This window comes from Silene latifolia, chromosome 3 (genome assembly GCF_048544455.1).
Source record: "Silene latifolia isolate original U9 population chromosome 3, ASM4854445v1, whole genome shotgun sequence".
In the NCBI taxonomy this organism is placed as follows: domain Eukaryota; kingdom Viridiplantae; phylum Streptophyta; class Magnoliopsida; order Caryophyllales; family Caryophyllaceae; genus Silene; species Silene latifolia.
The window spans coordinates 58,807,831-58,829,506 of record NC_133528.1 but is presented as its reverse complement, the minus strand read 5'-3'; the positions used below and the strand labels follow the sequence as shown (position 1 = coordinate 58,829,506).

The window sequence follows — 21,676 nt, the reverse complement described above, 5'->3', positions numbered from 1 at the left end:
ACTGTGACTACTGTCAACTCCCTTTATTTGTTTTCCTATTTAATCCTTATTTGCTTTTAAAGGCTTAAAATTATCAAATTTTTAGTGGAAATCTGTTAAGAGATTTCTCGATTTTTATTTTAAATGGTTTTTTTGTTATTCTAAATTTAAATTATGGTCATTATATAATCAACTAATAAATATAAATAATTATAAGAATGTCACTTAAAACAAAATTGAATGCCTTTTGTTTTTGAAGGAAAATATCAATTCATTAATAAAACGCCAAACGACACTTACAAAAGATAGGTATAAGCAAAAACAACTCTAATAGAAACCAAAGGACAAATTCCTCCTGTTAAACTACGGATCTCAAAATATGATATGACAATTCGGTTCGTCCTTGTATCGCTCTCTTCATGTAGCTTTTAAGGGGATCCTTTGTTTGATTCATTGATGGAAATAATTTACCTTCTACTGGCACCATAGATCGCTGACGAATAACGGATATCCATTGTAGAGTCGTATGATGAATCATCAACAAACCGCTCTTATCTATAATTCCAATAATAATACTAAACCCTAAAAAGACAAGGACTGGAAAACTTCGAAAATAGAGACGAAAAAACAGATCTCACCAAAAGGGAGACTTTTATTGATTAATTCATAATATTTCATACTAGTAATTGATAAATGAAGCTATTTGAGGGGCTTACCATCGATCAATGGTCGATAGAAGCCCTAAATTAGATTGATGGAGGCTAAAGTTTTTTTTTTTTTAGAGAGGAGGAGGAGGAGGAGGAGAAAGTTATAACGCTCTCAAGTATAAAAAAAAAAAAAAAAACTACATAAGATAGCTTATAACCAAAATCTATGTCATCTGCTATTAAAAAATTACACAGTAATAAAAAATAAATTACAAAAATTATATTATCAAAATTTATGGTATACAAGGTTAATATATTTTGTCTTGAGTTATGCAATTATCTATTATGGTATAAAGATGATTATAAGTCGTATGACACAATATTTGTAATTTTATTATATTATTTATATTTTATACCTTGACGTACATTAGATGATTGATTAGTATTTAAAGTTAAAATATGTGGAATTATGTTTTTAATTTTTATCCATATTTACTATTTAATTTGGGTAATGCTCATTCATGGACATGATTTACTCAATATACCCTTGTCATTTCTACGCCCATATTTTCCATCTCAATTGAATCTAATAAATCTCTCAATTACCCACACCAACAAACCACAAACCACAAACTAATCACCGACCAGACTAACCACCGCACCACTTAGACCATCGGACCACTCATTTCAACTGAGTCGGTCCTTTCCTAAAATCCGAGAGGAGTACTAAGCCAGATTTCTCAACCCTCATCCATTATTATATCATCTCAATTTACGTCACAATTGCAGCGGTATCCATGCGCAAACTTATCAATTCTTATTATACAGTGATGTTTGTAAAGCAAAGTGAGAATTTGGTAACTTAGTTGCCATGCATTCGAGCCTCCCAAAGTACTTTATTGATACTAATCCATGAGCATGGTCCCTTCCCCGTCAATTCTATTGGATGTATGCCATGTAGTTTGTACAGGCGTGTTCCCTTTTTCGTTCTCAATAATTTCTTCAAACCCTAATTTCATTCGTGTAAATCAATTTAATTTCTCTAATTTAATAGTTAATAAATTTAATAAATTTGAATTACTAGTTGATCAACATGAGAACTAATGTATATAATTGAGTAATTTAACGGATTTGATTAATTTTGGGGAAGAGAATTAGAGAGAGTTTGTTTATTTTGTTTTTGAGGGGATGGTGAGTTATGGAAAAGTGATGACAAAAAGTCCATAAAAGAATAATTTTTGTCCATGAATGAGCAACTACTTTTAATTTAGGATCCTGCGCACAATTTTACTTAATCCCGCGCATTTTTGCCAGATATTCCGTATATACCTCTCTCATTTCTCCCCAATCAAGGGAGAGAAACAGAAGAGAATTAAAAACCCTAGAAATTCCCCCCCCCCCCCAAAAAAAAATCACCATGGAAGCCCCACGCCCCACCTGCCTGCTGCCGCGTCACTTGCCGGATTTCGCCATAAACTGACCGATGAAGGAGATTCGGAATAGGTGATTAGGGAGGTTCGACGAGGGAGATGAAGGCGTTGAAGAAGAGGGAAGGGGTGTGTCGCGCGCGCAGAATGGCTTACCACAGATTTGGTCGGTTGCTCGTGGAGGGTCGACGATGTTGGACGGTGTTTGCGGATCGGTGGAAAGGAGGCTCAACGACGAGTTGACGATGGAGGTGTTGACTGTTGAGGAAGGGAGAAAGGAGAAGGGGAAGGTATGAGTCGCGTGTAGGGTGACGTCGTCGACGCCGCAGGTTAGCCGACGAGAGTTTTGGTCGTCGGTGGTGCTAGAGGGTGGGTGGTCGGTGGCGTGGTGAGGGGCTACGGGATGGGTGGTCAGGAGACAAAAAGAACTGAATTTTGTTTGTTTGTTTGTTTTTTTTAATGAAGGATAGTGATGGAAAAAAGAGACAAAATGCGTAGGATTAAGTAAAATCGTGCGCGGTATTTAACAATTACATTAGGTAGTGTTTGGATACTCTAATTTGATTTGTAAATCATAATTTCAAATGCAAAATTTAAAATACAGAAACATGAATCCAAATTTCTTGTTTGGGGAAACAAAGAATTTCAAATTCGAAATTCATAAGAAATAAAAAATAAAAAATATGGCAATAAACTTAATTTTTACCAATTCAATAGGTAAAAATTGAGTAAATTGTACAGGAAAAAGGCGTACAATTACCAAATAATTATTGATTATTCACTTCAAAAAAATAATTGAACAATTCTTATTAATAAATCAATAATCAACCCAATTATGATTGCAACAAGCATGATTTTGATTTTGACAAGAACGAAATCAGATAGTATTAGAATGTAAAAATCCTAATTATCCAAAACCTCAATTTTTTGAAATTTTCTGGTAATTGGATCTTACCCGATCTTCAAAATAATCAATCCTTCATCTCAATAGAGAAAAAATCGCAAATATTTTATATTTTATTTTATTAATAATTGGGGGAAGGTGTAAATAAAACCATGAAATTGGGGAAGCAAGCAAGAGTGAAGAGAAAGAGAGCGAGAAGCGGCTGGATAATGGAGTATGGACTAACAGTGTTTTGGGCGTGAGATTTTAGAATGACAGGTTGTATTTGACTTATGCCTATTTGAATTTCTTTCAAATTCTCCAAAATTTTGTTCAAATCCAAATGCAAATTTTGTGAAGTTGCCAAACAGAGGATTTTAGCCAAATTATGATTTAAGAATCAAATGTGTGTTCCCAAACAGGCTGTTAATTTAATGGCTGAATATTTAATCCCGTGTAATTTTTTAAATATAAATAAATTGGACAGTAAATGGACTCTCATAGTCACATCATCAGTGAACTAACTTGAAGCTTTGGTCCTTTGGCGCTCTGCTATCCGCCTTCTTCTTCTTCTTCTTCTTCTTCTTCACTGCTCATCATCAAGCATTACTTCTCTCTTCCATTTGGTAAGCTTTTGTCTATTTTTTCTGTTTTACCTTTTTATTTTCCGTTTAATCAAACCCTAATTTTGATTCGGAATTACTCCGTATGCATTTACTTTTATATCTACGAATTCGTTTGCTTACTTTACTTTGATTAAGGTTTCATTTCGTCGATATTCTGCATTTTTTAGTTATGTTAGGTCTTTCCAATTAGTAACGTTCTTAAACTTCTCTACTTTGTGCACCATTAGAACTATATCTAAGTAAATGAATTTCCTTTTGATTACCACAAATTAGGGATGGCGATATCGGATGGCGATTCTCCGTCGACCTCATCACCACCTGTTGAAAATGCAGATAACAATCCACAGGCAAGTCTGTTCATATTAAGATACATTGTTAAGTAATCGATACTTGAAAGCTCAAATTCTGATGTTTTAATGTTTGTTCATTTGTTTTTTTAGCCTTTCTTTGTTCTTCACAAAGGATCATCACGCCCTAAAACCCGGAGAAAGATTGACTTGTCTCACAAGCAGTCTCCTAGTAGTGTTCCTCAGGATTTGGAGGGAGAAGATGATCTCGACATTGATGAAGATGATGGTCTAGGTCATTTGAGGATCGAGGCTTTTCATTCCGTTTGGTCTAACATTGAGACTATGATTAAGGTTATATTAGGTCTTTTCTCTATCGATTATTGTCTTTTGTTATTTTCATTATTGCCAGTGACACCTGAAGAATGATGTGCAACATAAAACATTGTGATGTATAGAATATTGAGTAGTAAACATAGGATATCGATCTTTTGTGGACAAGCTTCATGAGAACACATGCTTGTTTCTTCGGATGCATCATTCTCACCTTGTCAACTTAAATCTAACTTGCAAAAGAATTTAGAAATTTAGTCAAGCAGCATTGTGAAACATTATGAATACTTGTGAAGTTGTGACTGAAAGGTGAGTTTTGAGGCGTTTTTATGAAAATGCTGTCATTTTATTTAATGTCTTTGTTGCGGACCTATATAACAAGGCATTCAAGTGCTCTCTAGTTTTTTCTTAGAGATAGCTCATCTTAATTTCAAGATTCTTGTGACTATACGATGTGCTGCATGTTAATTTTCATCACTTGACCGCGCTGGTTTTACAATGTAATTCACTCATGGATATTTCTCCTCCTAGCAGGGCCTGCTTAGGGAAATCAACGTAACCATATTTAACGAAGTCAATGCATGGGCTCATGAATCATTTAAAGCAGTTCGTCTGCATGGAGACCTGGGCTTTGCTGAGGCCACTCGTCCGTATCCTGTCGTCACTGATGCCAAGTCAAAACAGATCTATACGGGGCTTGTGTATACTAGTAATACTTCTTTACTGCCTTTCCAAGTCATTGCCTGCCCTTGTATCTGCATGAATATACAAATTCAGCCTCCTCAGATTTTCTGGCATTTGAATACCTTCTCATTTCATCTGCAGTCTATATTTTCGCTCTGCCATGTTCAACTGTTTCCTTCATGCAGTTAGATTTATGAAGAATTAAACTCCCATGAGAGCCTCATGGATCTCCATTTTGTCTTCTATTTTCAAGTGCATTGTCTAGGACTCTAGGGATTAGGGATCACATGAATGTAGCCTTGTTGAGTGTTTACTCACAAAGTATTTTGGCCATTTGCAGAAAACATAGAGTTTGTTGACGATCAGCTCACTTTTGAAGAACTTGGTAATCACTTGAAGTCTTGTGGTTGCCATGTTGCCAATATGTCATCACCAGACTTCTCAGCCAAAAATGGCATTGGTGGTTGTTTAACTCGCTTACTGAGGCATTTTTTGATGACCACACTCGATGTAAGTTCTTCGCTTTTATTCTGTTACCCAGAAGATTCTTTAGCCACACACTCTGCACTTCATGGTGATCTTTATTTGGAAATTGATTAGGGTGCAGATATGTCCACCCTGGCATCATGGTACTCTGGACAAAGGGAGTATAAGCCATTGGTTATAATTATTGAAGATACTGAGAGGTGCTGTGGTGCCATTTTATCTGATTTCATTTTGTTGCTAAGGTATTCTTCATTCCGAGCTTAGCTCTTGTTACTAATATAGATTCAATGACTAGCTTGTTTAAGCTCTTAAAGTTTGATGATTTGACTAAGGAATTCGAAGACAATGCAGAATGCATTTTTGATTTTACAATAGTCAAGTTTAAAGTGGAAGCGGAACATCCTTTTTATTTGTACACTAGTTTTTTTTCTCGTTATTTTTTTTTCCTTTTTTGTGTTTAAAATCTGAATGGATGCTTCTGTCTGACGTCAGTGACTCACTGTTGTTCTGATGGAAAAATTCTGCTATTTTTATGAAGAAACAGCCAAAAAAAGGATGTGATTGTCTGATTTATCTTCTATTGTCTTTTTAGTATAAAAAGCGCATCTTGCCGCACCTTAACCAAAAGGGTCAGTGATGCATTAGCCCAAATGCCTTAGTGCGTCTTTACTTTGCCTTGTAGATAAGGTGCAACTAGCGAAGCACACTTATAAAATTTCCGTATTTTCTGCTTCTAATTCTTTTATTTTGCCTTCCAATTGCCACATGATCTCTAAATTCTACTCGTTTACATGTTATCCCTCTTTAAATAAAATCAAAAGAATATTGTTGCACAAACTTTAATTTTGAAAATACATATTTATTAGCAAAAACAGTGAGCTTCATGTGTAAGAGGTGTGCTCCTTTGCTTTGCGCCTTGCAATCTTCGCTACAGGTCCCTTTCGCCTTGGTACGCCTTGTGCCTTCTAAAACTGAGGACTCTTTGTAAGAATCAAACAGATGTTTCCATTGACTATTTCAATAATTAGGTCTTAGTGAATCTTATTTCTAAGTTTTTGCATTGCCAGTGAATGGGTGGTAAAAGTTCCCGTTATCCTAGTAATGGGCATAGCAACAACACTTGATTCGCTGAGAAATTTGCTATGTTCAAATGCGCTATTACAACTTTGTACTAGTAAGTTCCTGTTGGGATCTCCATCAGAAAGAATGAATGCTATTGTTGAAGCTGTTCTTCTTCGACCCTCATCGTGGTTCAGAGTTGGTTACAAGGTGGCCCATTTCTTAAGAGACTATTTCCTGAAGCATGATGGAACCTTGACATCTTTTGTTAGAGCTTTAAAGGTATTTATCTAAAATAAATGCAGCATACTCAAGTTCCCCTCTTTGTGGTCCTTATTTATTGGACCATGGAGCTTCTGTTCTCCCTGACAGTCGTGCAATCACTCTTTCCCAGATTGCTTGTATGCAGCATTTCTCAACAGAGTCTCTAAGCTTCCTGATGAAACACTTAGCTGCTGAAGGTGATTTGAAGGTTTGACTCATTGTCTCCCTACATATAAATAATTACTTGGGACATTGTGCAAATTTTTCTGCATGTTGGTTTGAATCACTGGATATCATGTATGACCCATTCATTGAGTTCTCTGTTATGTAAACATCACATTACCCCTCTGCTGACAATACATAGGGGCTGTTTCCGGATGTACACATTCTGGTTTATAAACACAAACTGTTACATAGTTATACGTGATTATGCTTGTATCTTTACTTGCCGCAAGACCATTTTTTGTTGATAATATATAGTATTAATTAAGAGAAAACCAAGGGGGTGATGCCCATGTACAAAATATATCATAGACGTGGCATCCATCTACAAAAAGACACAATGGGGAGTGACGACCATGTCAAAAAAGACACTGAAAATGTGACCCCCATATACACAACGAGAGATGCATAACTATGCTCTCAAACTATCACACATAATCTTATCTACAAAAAAAAAAAAAACGAAAAGACAAGTTTCGATTTGGGTGTAGCATATGGCTCCAATATATAATAGCTTCAAAAATGAAACTTGAAATCTTGATATGAAAAGGCAACATCATAAAAAATATGGGTTGATTTCAATCCATGTACACTGTTGAATATAAAATCCACCCACATGTGAGTGTCCCACATTGTTGGAGTAAGAGAGATTGTACCACTTTATAACCAAGGGGGCTACTCCTTCTATTGCCAATTGGTTTAGGATGGAACCTCCTTTGTGTTGTCGAGTGGTCCGTCTTTCCTCTGTTCGGGCCCATTTGCATGTTCTAACATACACCATATAGCCAAAGGAAACATCTTCTAAACTTCGGCAACCCAACCTTTTTTAATTCTTTTCTTCCAAGTAGAGAGTGCATTTTTTTTCGCCTTTTGAGCACACCCCCAACTTACTCCAAAGCCTAAACCAGTTAGATGCCAATAGGGTATTTAAGTGCCTCAGTTAAGTTATGTAAATGCAATTTCATGTTATTTCCGTTATATAAGGCCCTATGGAAAAATGCCGATATGTAGGCCACATCAACCAACATTTCAAATATTGTCGTTAATTTCCCATTATTTACGCTTAATCTCCATCAACCACTATTTTACAGGGAAATAGAAAGGGAAACATGTGTATTCAGCAGTGGTGTGCGCATTGGTTTTAATAGTGACTAAAAAGTATAACTAGACTAAAAAAACATGAGAATTCAATTCAACTTTCATATTATTAGGTGTACACACAATTGTTACACAGTTTGACGCACTACAGTACACCACATCTGCGACATCACAATAATGATATTTCCCAACTGTTAAACTGTTACCTCATCCACAACTTATAACTTGTTTTATCTCCATGGATGACGTGGAGTTTTGATATTCTGCTAAATTTTGTTTATGGCGCAGAAGCAGAATTTTTTATATTACATATTGTTGCTTGTATCTGAAGAATGAGGATAGAAATGCACTTGGTAGCTTCTCTCATGTATGGTGCATAATTTCATATGTGTAGACAAGATTTAGCTGTTGACCATCTCTGACTGCTTGATTCTGAGATGATTTCCTACATACTTTTGTATTAATAATCTGTATTAAACTACCATTGATCAATTGTAAACCAACTTTTCTCTTTGTAGCAGTTATGGCTGGAGGATAGTGCCTTAATGAAGGACGTGGTTTTAAATTATGCTTCTCAACTTACTTCTTGCAGAAGGTCTGTGGAGAAGCCTTTTTATATAAAGTATCTACTGAGGCTGATCTAATGTGCTGTTGATACTGACCGAGTCACAATTTGCTTAACAGAGTTGGTGGCGTAACCACTGAGAAGTTGGTTGATGCTTTATCAGAGCTAAATAGCCTCCATAAGCGTTGGGCCACTGTAATTATGGTAGGGTTTTGAACTTCTTTCTTTCCCTGATGCAGTTTCTTAGGTTCTACCCTGTACTCTTGAGGCGAATAATCCAGTGGTAACTTATGATTTTGTGCTGGCTTTACTGATTACTGATAACATTCAATTGTAGTGTCTATATGATGCAGGAAGGTCTGTAAACATACAACTGCTAGATTTGTACTGCGAGTCCCTTGATCCTGATCCCCATAGTTCCAGCACTTTTCATGATGGAAGAACATATTCTCCATGTCTCGGTTATTCTCTTAGGAGAGGCTCAATTTTTCAAGCAGTGCAGAAGGTAAGGTAGGTATCGTTCTCTGCTGATTATTACTGAGACAAAATTTGTTTGCGTGTGCAATTTTCTGGAAGACCTTATGAAATGAGAGATTACATTGCTAAATTTATATTTGTTGGTGTTCGTGTTATACTGTTATCCCTTAATTTTTCTCTCAGCACCTCACTCTAAAAACCATGGAGAGGATCATACATTCGTTCTTGGCCATGTGCATAATGCATAAACAAAGTATAGTTTTTTTTGTTTCTCTTCAGAAGTTTTGTTGTAATACATACCCAAGGCATCTAATTTAGCCAGATATATTAAACTCCTTCGTTAGTTGCTTAAGAGAATATCTGATTGAGTACTTTTTTTTGTTTTTTCCCCCTTACCTTAGTTTCTGAATAACTAATGGCTCTTGTAAGTTAAATCCAAACAAACTTGCTGTTATTTTCATCATGTAGTTGTGTGAATAGATCACAACTCACAGCTCTACTTTTTACTTATGGAGCAAAAATGCCATTTTGATTGTCTTCACTTGACAAATTTCATTCAGGAAGAGTAATGCATCAGTGGCGATTCTATCCAAATTACAAATTAAACTGAGTCATTTTGCTAACCTGAACTCTGCAAAAGAGTATGTTTTGTAATCAATAAACCTCATTTTGTCTAATAATACAATATTATTCTGCCTTACCATAATGAGATGCACTTTCAGATGATCTCAATTCTCAACCCATGTTGCCCCTTGCCATACCCTGCCCAGCCCTGACAATTGACCACCAGTCCCGATGGTCAATTAACAGCCATGACTTTTGACCACTGACCGCAAGCACTTTGTGCTGACCTCTCCATTTGAGCCAGGTAGGACCACAGCGCTACAAAACATTCTCTTGTGAGTCTTACTCCTAACCAAGGTTGTCTAGTTCGCTATGAATACGTCACATCCTATTTGACACGCTCTTCTAGAGCGTTTATTACATAGATTTTAAGTAAGTGCCATAATCGAACATGCTCGAAACGATTTGTGATTCGCTGGCGGTTGAGTGAAGCTGGTAAGCCAGGTTTTAGCACTATTGCATTCCCAAAAGCTTGAGTTTAAGACTTCTGCCGTTCGAGTCATATCACGTCTTATTGTTGGGACTGTTACATGTATCAAAAATATTATTTTACGCAACTATTTCGGCTGGTTTATTTAGCTATTTTAGTGTAATATTACACATATATTCTCCACTGCTTTTATTTGTTTGTTTTTGTAACAAGGTATTTTGTGTATTTTATCAGGGATCTTCCACCCACAGCTCTCTGTGAATTGGTTAGGAGTTGGGAGACTCGTACAAATGACGTTTGTGAGGTATGAATATCATGCTTGTGACACTACACTGATCTATTGCTTATTCTATATGTTTCACGGTGTAGGTGAGAGAGGAGGTTGTCTAGTAAAAATTAACATCTGCTTGTTGGGAAGATTATTTCTCACACATTCTACAATAATATCAATTAAGCATTCATCTCAAAATGATTTAAGGTCGCCTTACATGTTTCTGTGTGTATAATCATCACTTATGTGGAAAGCAATTAAAATATGGAGAAAAGGAAAAACCTATGCTGAACAAGGCAATTAAACTTTAAAACTTAGTTTCCATTTAGAATTTTTTTCGAAGTTTCTATAAAGTACTTGATTGATTGAAGGAAATTCCTATTGCAAAGTGGTAAACAAAACAAGGAAACCTCAAATATTAGTTTCTAGGGAAATTCCCACTTGTACCTCTTTGTTATGGGCTAATCCCACTTGTACCCTTACTTTTTAGGAAAGCCCACTTGTATCCTTCAATTTACTAGTTATTCTCACTTATAACCCCTCAAGTATAGGCTAATCTCACTTGTACCCTTACTTTTAAGGAAAGTCCACACTCCAACATCATAATGCTAAGCATCAGCAATTAAGACATAAGTGAATTCTCGCATGTCATTATGAAGTGGGGAAGAAGTGTTAAGTACCCTCAAGTAAGATGTTAAGGGCTATGTAAACAATATGATACCCTAATTGAAATATTCGTTTTCTCTCCAACAAACATCGTTTTTCCCTCCAAATTCATTTTATATGACTCCACTTCATCTTCAACATTCATCTTTTACCCTTTTACCCCACTTCATCCTCAACATTCATCATTTACTATACTTAAGGGGTATATGTGAGAATAACTCGGAAGTTGGAGGTAAGTGGGCTTTCCTGAAAAGTAGGGGTACAAGTGGAATTAGCCCATATCAGAGAGGTACAACTGTACAAGTGGTATTGTCATTGTTGTAGTAGTAAGTAGAAAGTACCAACTCCTCTTAAATGTAGGGAAAAAATTTGAGTTAGTCAAATTAGAGTCAAGTAAAAGTTTTGGTAGAGAGATATGTACGAAGAAAATCAGGAGTTAAATGTACTGCAAAACATTTTGTTAGGATAGGATTAAAAATTTAGACAAAAAGAAAAATAATCCAAAATATAAACAAATGATAAGTAAAATGATACAAATAAGCAAATAAAGTCAAACGTCATCATACTTTCCAACACATATTTACTTCGATCAAGTAGACCACAAGTAGACCAAAATTACATCTACTTACCCTTATACATTGAATTAAGTCTTTCTCTACCTCTAGCAATCTCTTACTTCCTCACTATTTACTAAAACTCCTAATTGATGCATCACTTGTCTCTGTCTATTATGGTCTATTTGACGACACTTACATTTTCTTTAGAAGATGAACTTGGATTTTTCCTTAGTACCTCATTCCTCAACCTTTCATTTATTTTATGACCGCAATCCACCATACATGCGCTCTATGAATTGACAAGTGTTAATGTGATACTTTGATATGGCTCAACACTAAGCTCCAGATAACAGTGCAAAGTTTATCATCAGTGGTATTATTTTGTTTTCAACCTATGGGTTTGCCAATATCACATACATTGTAGAAATCTTGTGTAAATATAATTTCACTACAATTATCAACCCATAAACTTGAGAAAACCATTCTACTCAAGGGATCTTATGTGGAGAGACCAAACACAGCAACCACGTGGTTGGAGGAGCCTTTGAGGCACCGGGGTTATGTTGTCGTGAGTTTTTGGTTAAGTTGTTTCTACAGTGCGGACATGGTTTGTTATACGCATGTTTTGATGTCCCTATTGTTTCTTTGTATTGACGACTTCAGTTCATTGTATTACGTTGGTATTCATATTCTATGTATCCTCTGCTGTACGTAGATTTGCAAGAAAGTGAAGGAGCTGCAATATATGATGAAATCTTTAGGCAACAAGAGCTCAGGATGTGATTTGACAGATATTTCCTCGTAAGTTTGTATATAGTGTTTTTATAAATTGGCTTACTATGTCCCTTCTTGTAAAAACACACTATCTTATACATGACTGGAACAATACAATGATAGGCTTCTGTGACATTTAGGCACATGATGTAAGCCCTTTCTTGAAAGAGCAAATTCCTGATACAGGCACAATAAGTTAGAGATTGAGATTGTCTGTGATCTTGAATATTTTGGATGGCCATTATTTTAATCTTTCAACTGATTGTGAAAAATTCAGAATATTTATAAGGATTACCCTATGATCATAGCCGTAATTCTTACTGTTCAATGAAAACTTCAACTTCATGACGCATGTAATCCAGACACTAGTGTTCTCTTTCCTCTCAACACACGCTGGGGATTATTACAGTCTCCTTTTCTCCAGCAATTTCCTATGATTTTTCATCGTATAAGCATATACAGTATTTTTTCATTTGACACCCAACGATCTGCACCTTAGGGTATATTTTTTAGTTAAAAGTTAACCTACTCCCTACTTTCCATTCAATTCTATGCACTTGCTTTTTGCTCAAAGTTTTAGGTAGAGTAAAATAAGCGGGGTAATGTGTCTTTTAAGCACTAAACTTACTCATAGACCCTTTCACTTGTCCCACGAAATAAGTGGGTTAAGAGTTTTGGGGTCTTTTATCAAGACAAATCTTACCAAAAATAGAAACGTGTAGAATCGAATGAAATATCCAAATAAGGAATATGTATAGAATTGAATGGGAAGGAGGGAGTAGATTTTTGTGCTAAAGCCATCGTTTCTCATTTGGCAATGGTTTCAAACAATTTTCTTTGCAATCTGCTGAACAGGAGAAATTCTTTACGACGTCATAGCTCAGGAAAAAATCCAGGTGTACTCAATGCAAAAGCAGTTGCTTTGATTGAATGGATGGTTCGGTAATGCATTCTGTTCCTAGTATATTTTCACAAAGTTCTTACTTTTCTTTGGTAATTTCTTAGTTTTCCTCTTGACGTAAACCTTTTTTAATGGAGTCATTCCAAGTGAAGTAAGATTGTCAGTTGATTCATGCTGACTGCATATTATAATGAAATTGGCTTACATTGAAAGTATCCAATGTGTTCCTCTCTGTTTGTGGCAGTTAGCTGTCAAGGTAAATTTAAGTAGGACAGCTGTCATTCATCCTATTCGATGTTGGTGTTGTTACAATGGATCAGTTTATTCTAAAACAAGGTTTCAACACCGACTTATGAATATGGACTCATCAAGAGTTCTGAAAGAATCTAGAGCCTATAAGCTGAATAACACAATATGACTTTACTTGGGAATTGGGATGTAGGCTCACTGATGACATCAACGCTTCACTACAGGAAACTACTTGTGTGATTATGTGCAGCAAATTGCTGAAACATTCATTGTCTTGTCATACGGGTGGTTGGCTGGTTGCGTCAATGATCATGGCTTATTCCAGCCTGTTTGTTTATCACTTTTATTTAGCCATCTTAGTTTTGTTGGCGTTGTATCAGGCTGTATCGGTTCGATCCTAAAATCAAGTATTTTTCATAGCCTGTTACAGTTTAATAATACACAAGCTTATGTCCTTGTATAGATGCTATATTGGTCAGTTCTGAGGCTAACATGATACATATAAACGCAGTTCAACTACCTTGGGTTAATTATCTATAGCAATGGCCAGTTTGTTGAAGATGTTGGTAACCACATCAAGAGCGTAGACTGACTGAAAGAAATGACAGTGTGCTGCATCTATGTAATTATAATTGTTACTCCGACTCTTCTAATTTCCCCATGTAACCGTGTCCGACACTCGACACTTCGGACAAGGGAATGACACTTCTGACGCCTCATTTTAAGCCAAAATATGCATATTTTTCATAAAAATGGCCGAGCCCGACTCTTAGATACACACCCGTGTCGGATACTTCTAAATGACTCTGGGCAACATAGAATTTATAAATCACCTTAAAACTTGAGGTGGAGTTTAAGGGCTGACCATCCGACTAACAATACTTTTAGAGACTGTTGGTTGTCCTCTCAAGCGGTTCTAGGGAATATCTATTCTTATTGGCTTGTCTACTTGGATAAGGTTATTAATGCGTTATGTCATGCTTACTCTATATATCTTACATAGCAGTTTATTCTCTTTCACTATTCATTTTATCCCGGATAATAATTTAAGCTGATATTTTTGTATCATGTATGGCACTAAGTGCTACGTTGTAAAGAATTGTCGTACTCATAAGGTGAATGTGGTAGAGATGCGTGGAGTACATTGGGTATACTAGTCATATAAGGAATGAGATAGTTATCAAGATGGTAGGATTTGCATAATTGTATCCCTTATTGAAGATAAGATGTGAACTAGCGTGTGGTGGTTTGAGAAGACTTGCACAAGGGTGTTCAGTATATTGGTTCACTTCCTCATACTAATAATGATTCCTTAACCTTTCTTGTTAGCTGACAATGAATTTTTTATGAATTAGTCTTTGTGTTCCACTAAGCCACTGAATTCTTACCGTTTCCATTTGGGACTTTACACTTTCAATTTCTGACGAAAGTTTGGGATTCTCCTTTTCCATGCACTTCCATCTTTAGTCTGCTCCTAAAAATTGTGCCAGACCAAAGTTTAAAGAACTCAGTGGAAAAGAGGGATTATAGACTCTATGGATCTCTGCACTCTCGTGCTTTGCTGGGGTTTTGCACCAGGTGGCTGGTGTTGGCACTGTTGTGCTTAGTTGAGCTACCTCTGGAAGAGATTCCTGACTTAGAAACTTAATTAGCAGCTTTGGATGTTCTTAATGTTTAGGATTGTTATGAGATATACTCCCTCCGTTTCGTTTTACACTTCCTTTTAGAGAAAAAATTTGTTTCGTTTTATTTGTCATTTGCATTTCCAGCGAAGTTCTCTTCAATTGCAAATTTTCATGCAATATTTTAGAAACCAAAGTTAGTATATATGATTAAAATAAGACGAGATACAAAGATTCATGTTTTTTTTTCTTTCTATTTTCAAGACGTATTTAGTATGCTTAACTAATATTTTAATATTCCCAGTGATTTTTCCTTGTGAAAAAATCCTAAAATGACATAAAATGAAACAGGGGGAGTATTAGACTTGTCATATAGCATCTGTTGTAACTAACCTTGTATTTTATACTCTCTTTGTGTTCTAATCTATTCAGCGATATAGACCATATAGTCTAGATTCTGGTAGCAAAGTAACACTTATCCTGTTCTTTTGCTGGCTTAGATCCCTTAAATGAGCATATAACCTCTTTTGGGCTTGTTTGCAGCATAACCTTTAAGACTTTACTTTGTAATTTGTATTCAGTAACTATTATTTCAGCGAGGCATACTTGGTATAATCTTATGCGAAATTTGAAGTTATACACTCATTTGACCACGCTGTATACAGAACATCAGTTCTCATCAAAATTCCTTCTATGAACCTGGGACGAAATCGAAAACTTTCAGCTTTATTTCTATCTGAAATTTAACTTTTTCAACTTCTTTTACTCATTTAACAAAGTGATATTATGGTACTCTGGAGCGTGAAGTCTGTGGACCCTTCAATAAAAACCCTATCATGTTTGATTGAAAACATGTCTTCGACCTTTCTGCATATTTCTTCCAAAATCTGAAGCATCATAAACACTAGAAATGAGCTCTGAATTTGTTTAGCACAAGTAGTTTGGGATGGTCCGCTGCCATATTTAATTCTGCAACAACTAAGGCCTCAGAAGTCGAATTCCTAAACTTCACAAACTCTAAAGTTTTGAAGTTTGACCTGACAGCTGAAGTTATCTCTTTTGTAGAACAAATGACAAATATTTAGGTGAATTTTGACGCAATTTTGGGAACTTGGATGAAATGTTATTTATGAGTGAAGAAGGTCAGAAAGCACTGCTTTACTGTTGTGAAATACTTTGGACTTGATAAAGTTGGCAATCAGACTCTATGGAAGTAAAAGTTTTTGTTCTTTGTCTCCGTCTCTGATTGTCAGAATGAGATATTCCCTTGATCAAGTGTTTAAGATAAACAACTCCGGTGTCTTTGAACTAGGTTCTTACACATTTGTTTCTTGAATGCCTGCCATTGATGATCAGTGTGCTGAACTAAGTTCAATGTTTCTCTGATGAGCCTTCATGATTGCCTTTATTGACACTCATATTTTTATTCCCACAGAGATCACATGAATCCCATTGAAGGTCTGCCTTTTCACGAAATCTTATGCTTTAAAGGCGTCGGCAAGCTTCAAATAGTAAGTTTAGATTTCGGCTTTTAGCCTGCAAAGGCTTTCTTAAAACAGCTTTACAGTAATGAGTACTCTTTTCAAGATGTTAGAGAGAATTAAATCTCAGGGGTTATGTGTGCTTATTGTCGTTGTGCATGTACACATACTCCCAAGTCCTGACAATTATGTCCGACATATGGATGAGAACTGGAATGAGTGCTTATCACTGCTGCAGTGATTGCATTCTAGACCAGGGCAATATACTGGATGTTTTTTTTAAATTTTTTTTTTTTTCGGATAACAATTGATGTATCTTTTGAAATTGTATTGATCCTTTAGTTGGTCATGGTTTTGTTCGAAATTCTAATAAAATGAATCCACCAATTATTTGAAGATCTCAAAGTTGACTTCTGAATTTGTCTTAGGCGCTACTGGGAGATCCTCGAAAAAAGATTCAAGCCGATCTTTTGGAGTTCCATAAGTATATGCACTGTAGCTGCTGCTGCAACAGGGGTAACAGACTGCTACCATCACTTCATGACACCACAATTTTGTGAGTAGTTACCATGTTACTTTGACTTTTCTCATCTGCTGTCATGGCCGTGTTTGATGTGGCATTCAGGATATGGTAATGGAATGTGAATCCAAATAACCCAACACTTCCCAACTTGACCAAGTTCCTTAGCAAAGAGAAAAGGTGGGCAAACTAGAGAAAGAGAGTCAAAGAAATACTAGTATGATTTTGAATCAAGTTGATTCGAAGACATGCTCCGCTATCTGTTTCCTTAGCTTAGAAAATAGTCCCTATGTCAAAATTTGAGCCGTGATGAATCTAACTTTTGGACATGTACCTGTATCCACCGCTCAAGTCCAAGTAACATGACCTGTTCCTTGGTTTATACTATATACTCCCTCCTTTTTTTGGTTTTCTTCCCACTTTCCTTTATGGAAAGTTTTTCCCACTTCTCTTTCTTTCCTTTTATAGTAAATTTTAAATGTCTTTTTACTAAGTTACCCCTATCAACTTACTAGAATTACAACAATTGCCATTTATTTATTAGCCCCGGCCCAGACACCATAAGACCTTATAACTACACTGCTTCCACCTGTTACTCCATTGTTATCAACATGGTTACCAGATTCGCTATGAGTACGGCCTTACTGGTTCGGGATTCGCTCTTACAAAATGTGTGTTATGTGTACTTTTAGTAAGCAACATAATAGAATTCGCTCTTAACGATTCGCGATTTGTAGGGTACTCAAGCGAATCCGGTAACCCTGGTTATCAACACCAACCACCAAACAATGCCCTCCAGTCATCACCAACCACCTCCATTTCCCTCCTTCGACCACCTTCAACTAATACCGTGCATCGACTTAAACCCTAACTAAATCTTGACTTTAATATCTGGTGCCATCAGGCATCAACCGTGGAAGATTTGATTAAACCCAAACCACTGGAATGTCCACACCACCGCACACCACCTTCCGTAATCCAGACCAGTAATCAACTTCTCCGCCCCTCCTCAATCTCTTCGTCACCATAACAGGTCACATCTGGTGGTGGTGATGGGTGGTTTGCGGGTGGCTTCACAGGTGGTTCGTTGGTACTGGTGGTTGTGGGTGGGTTTGCAGGTGGTGGTTGTGGGTTCGTGTGGTGGTGTCATGGTTTTATATGTGATCTTTGGTGGTGGTGGCTGACCTATAAAGTCAGGCCGATCGTCTTTCCTCGATGGTGTTGGATGGTGGTTAGGGGGTTGAAGGTGGCCTTTGGTTGTGGTAGTGGTACGTTTGGGGTGGGGTTGGTCTGTTGGTGTTGGTGGGTAGGAATTTAGGATGGTGGGTTGAGATGAAATGAGTGAAGGGTAGAATAGTAAACATTTCTTTTTTTTTTTTTTAAAGAAAAAAAGGAGGGAGTACATGTTTTTAACTATTTAGCTGTTTGCACTGTATTGCCTTTTTATTGTCATTATGTTACTTAGGTTTTCAAAATCGTTTTAATCTTTATAGTTTATTCTCGATTTAAATTCTAAGTTTTTATAAAAGAAATCCGGACTTCGATTTTAAAACTTTTAAGTTTACCTGGCTTTTGTATTATGTTTCACTCCCCTTTTGTTTTTCACATTTTCTTTTCTATTTTTTTCGCATTTTTGAGGTGTGTGTTCACCCACGGACAGTTCTAAAGGATGATTCATGTCAGCCGACCTCAAATCATTTTGGGATTAAGACTCTGATGTTGTTGTTGCTGTTGTTGTTATGTTATTTCTATTTGTAAACCTTTCGTTATATCTGTGCTGGTGCAGTTAACAATTGACATAGTTAGTGCCTTTTGTGTACCACAATTCTGCTTCTCTTGTACTAGGTTTTTGTTCTATTTTTAAAGTAGACTTTGATTTCATTTGAGAACACCCTTTCTGTTTGGCTTAGAAAAAGGTGTTCATCTTGCACTTCTTAGATGTTTGAAGATGTTCATATCTGCGTTCAAAATTTAACCGTGGATGAATGAATGCCTTGTTTGCGTCTTAATTTCTTACTGCTTCTTCGAGGGGACTATAGTTATGGAATTTGTAATGCAGTTGTGAACTTGTGATTCATCAAATTCCTCTTCAGCATAGTTATGATATGTTTCCTGTGTTGTATTTTGTGAATCCTAAGAATTTGATGTTTTTGACTTTCTGCTCTCATTTTACTGATTGTCACTGATAAAACTCTAATTTTTAGGTATACTCTAGCTCAAGAGCATGGTGACATAATTAACGTCCATGACTGGTACCAATCTTTCAAGGCAATTATGGTAAATCCATCAGTCAAAGCAAGCAGTAAATCAAAGCGTCCCTCAACTCCTAAGAAAAGGAAAGACGCTAATCATCCTCAAAGCGACAGTGAATCAGTTATCCAGTATCCTTTTAAATTCAAGTTTACGTTGTGCATTACTTTTCATTGTTCATTCTGTGTGCCTACTTTTTCATTTTTGACGGATCGATACTGTGATTTCTAGTTAAATAGCAATTCCTAGAAATTAAATGGGTTATGTAGTGAGCTAGTTTGTTTGAAAGTTTTCTAAAAGACCAACTGTTATTTCCTACAAGAAGTTGTTGCAAGACAAAATTAGTAGACATATGACTAAGAGTTCTAAAATATCTTACAAGTTAAACCCACCTTTCAAATAGGTCATGATGGAAGATGAAATTCCTTAAATACCTTTCATATAGAGGCTTCATTTTTTTTCTTTTGAATTTTGAGTTGATATCCAAATAGTGGTTGTGGCTGAATTTAAGCAAATCCATTTGCTGACAAGTGATTTAACTGCAGAAACATGTTTCGAAAAGGTTACTGTTGGTTTAGCCTTTATTAGATTGTTGCTCTTATAAACGGAGACTAGAGAGTACAAAAAAATACTGTCTGCTCATCCTTAACTTTTCATCATAGAGCACGGTTCTGTAAGGCGGTTTCAGAGCTACAGATTACAGGATTGCTTCGGATGCCTAGCAAAAGACGCCCAGATTATGTGCAGAGAGTGGCTTTTGGGCTGTAACCAGAGTCATGAAAGATGCATTGTGCTTTTGTGTTTCTGCTTCTTTGACATGAGTTATTATGGATGGAGCTAACTTATACCCCGTAATTTGCATGATTGCAGTGTACTATCCATATTGTTGCTTAGTTCATGGCAATTTGTAGATCATGTAGCGTTTATATTAATTGGGACTGCACTGGCTGAAGCTCCTCCAGCTACCATAGTAAGATTTAGCAAAGACATTGATAATCATCTCTGTTGTGGGTAGCATTTTTTGTTAACTATGATGTGTATTTTGAAGGTTATTTTTTCACCCCAAGTCTTCCATTTGATGGTCTTATATGTGCAAGATTGATCCAAATTAGTATGTACTTACCATGCTAAGTTATGATGTTCCACCACTCAAGTATGAGTAATTTGTCTTTACAACTATGAACTATGATGATAGGAATAGTATCCTGGAAATCGACTCCTCCATGAGAACCATGGCTTCAAGATAGTGAATTTGTTTAATGAGATATGAAACTTTAGCTAATTTTATTGCAACTGGCCGATAAATGAGTGACTTCGGATAGTAAAAAGAAAAAACTATTTCCACACTTTGTTGGTAGGTTGATAAGCACAATCTAGGTGTCGTAAAAAGCTAGAATTAACCTACCAAATTAACAATTTATAAGCCAAGCTATACTCTAGACTACTCCAAATGATAAAGTAATATAGTGCAAGCAAGGGTCGGTCCCAAGAGAAGGTCTTTTAAGCTAAAAACTCGAAATGTAAACTATTGACTACTAATGACAAAGCTATGGACAAACAATGGTTATTCACAATGGCGAACAATAGAGAGACATAAGGGGGGTTTTTGAGTTAATTGGTAACATGAAAACAAAGTAAAGTTGCAATCTTTTTCTAACAAGCAATATGACAAACACTTGGTGAGCAAGATGATTCAATAATTAAGAGACTTCCTTTGTAACCAACAATGGTAAAGTTTAACTCTTTAATATTTCTCCTTCTAATTTCTACCCAATACTTTCAAGTCAAGATAATAACATGCACAAATTTAACCATCTAAGCATGTCCTCCAAGTTTAATCAACAATTCATTAAACCATGAGTGCAAATCAAACATGAGCATTAAGAGTTGTGCCAAGACAAGAAGCTAGGATCAATTCTCACAAGATTAAACCATACAAATGAGAAAAGACATGAAATTTCCTACTTATTGCATGAATCCTTTAAACCAAATCAACATACAACAAGCTTGCTCCAAACAATCCTAGATAAATTAAACAATTTCTCTAGAATTTGCAATAGTTGAACAAATAAGAAGCATGGATGGCCAACCCAAACATAAACTCATTCAACATGAAGATTAAGCATAAGGAAAGATCATTAGATAAATAAAAGGAGATTAAAAGAGTCTTACAATACCAAAGTTGGAGACTTTGGATGAATTACACCAAGAAAGGAAAAGATTAGCATCAATTTTTGGGGTGGCTTATTGCTCATGAAGCTCTGAACACGGTTGCTAGATTGAAGAGCTTTGGT

General features: G+C 36.1%; 1 protein-coding gene across 2 annotated transcripts; it reads left to right on the top strand.

Moving 5' to 3' along the window:
- Nucleotides 1–3,140: 3,140 nt before the first annotated feature.
- LOC141647663 (origin of replication complex subunit 3) lies at nucleotides 3,141–20,456 on the top strand. 2 transcript variants are annotated; one of them, XM_074455947.1, is made up of 18 exons: nucleotides 3,141–3,562; nucleotides 3,836–3,909; nucleotides 4,003–4,203; nucleotides 4,717–4,891; nucleotides 5,207–5,376; nucleotides 5,467–5,594; nucleotides 6,420–6,693; nucleotides 6,806–6,883; nucleotides 8,514–8,590; nucleotides 8,680–8,764; nucleotides 8,898–9,070; nucleotides 10,326–10,395; nucleotides 12,301–12,386; nucleotides 13,215–13,301; nucleotides 16,567–16,642; nucleotides 17,041–17,168; nucleotides 19,337–19,513; nucleotides 20,045–20,456. In XM_074455947.1, the coding sequence occupies exons 2-18, from the start codon at nucleotides 3,838–3,840 to the stop codon at nucleotides 20,148–20,150; spliced, it is 2,163 nt and encodes a 720-aa protein (XP_074312048.1). In that variant the 5' UTR covers nucleotides 3,141–3,562; nucleotides 3,836–3,837; the 3' UTR covers nucleotides 20,151–20,456. The 2 variants fall into 2 exon arrangements, with proteins under 2 accessions (XP_074312048.1, XP_074312049.1); XM_074455948.1 differs by having other exon boundaries at nucleotides 3,343–3,562; nucleotides 8,517–8,590.
- The last annotated feature ends 1,220 nt before the right edge of the window (nucleotides 20,457–21,676 follow it).

Bases quoted from the DNA above. Each gene is read 5' to 3' on its own strand.
- LOC141647663 (XM_074455947.1), top strand. From the start codon at position 3,838: ATGGCGATATCGGATGGCGATTCTCCGTCGACCTCATCACCACCTGTT. The intron at 6,694-6,805 runs GTATTTATCTAA...ACTCTTTCCCAG, and splicing joins CTTTTGTTAGAGCTTTAAAG to ATTGCTTGTATGCAGCATTT. The intron at 8,591-8,679 runs GTCTGTGGAGAA...TTTGCTTAACAG, and splicing joins CAACTTACTTCTTGCAGAAG to AGTTGGTGGCGTAACCACTG.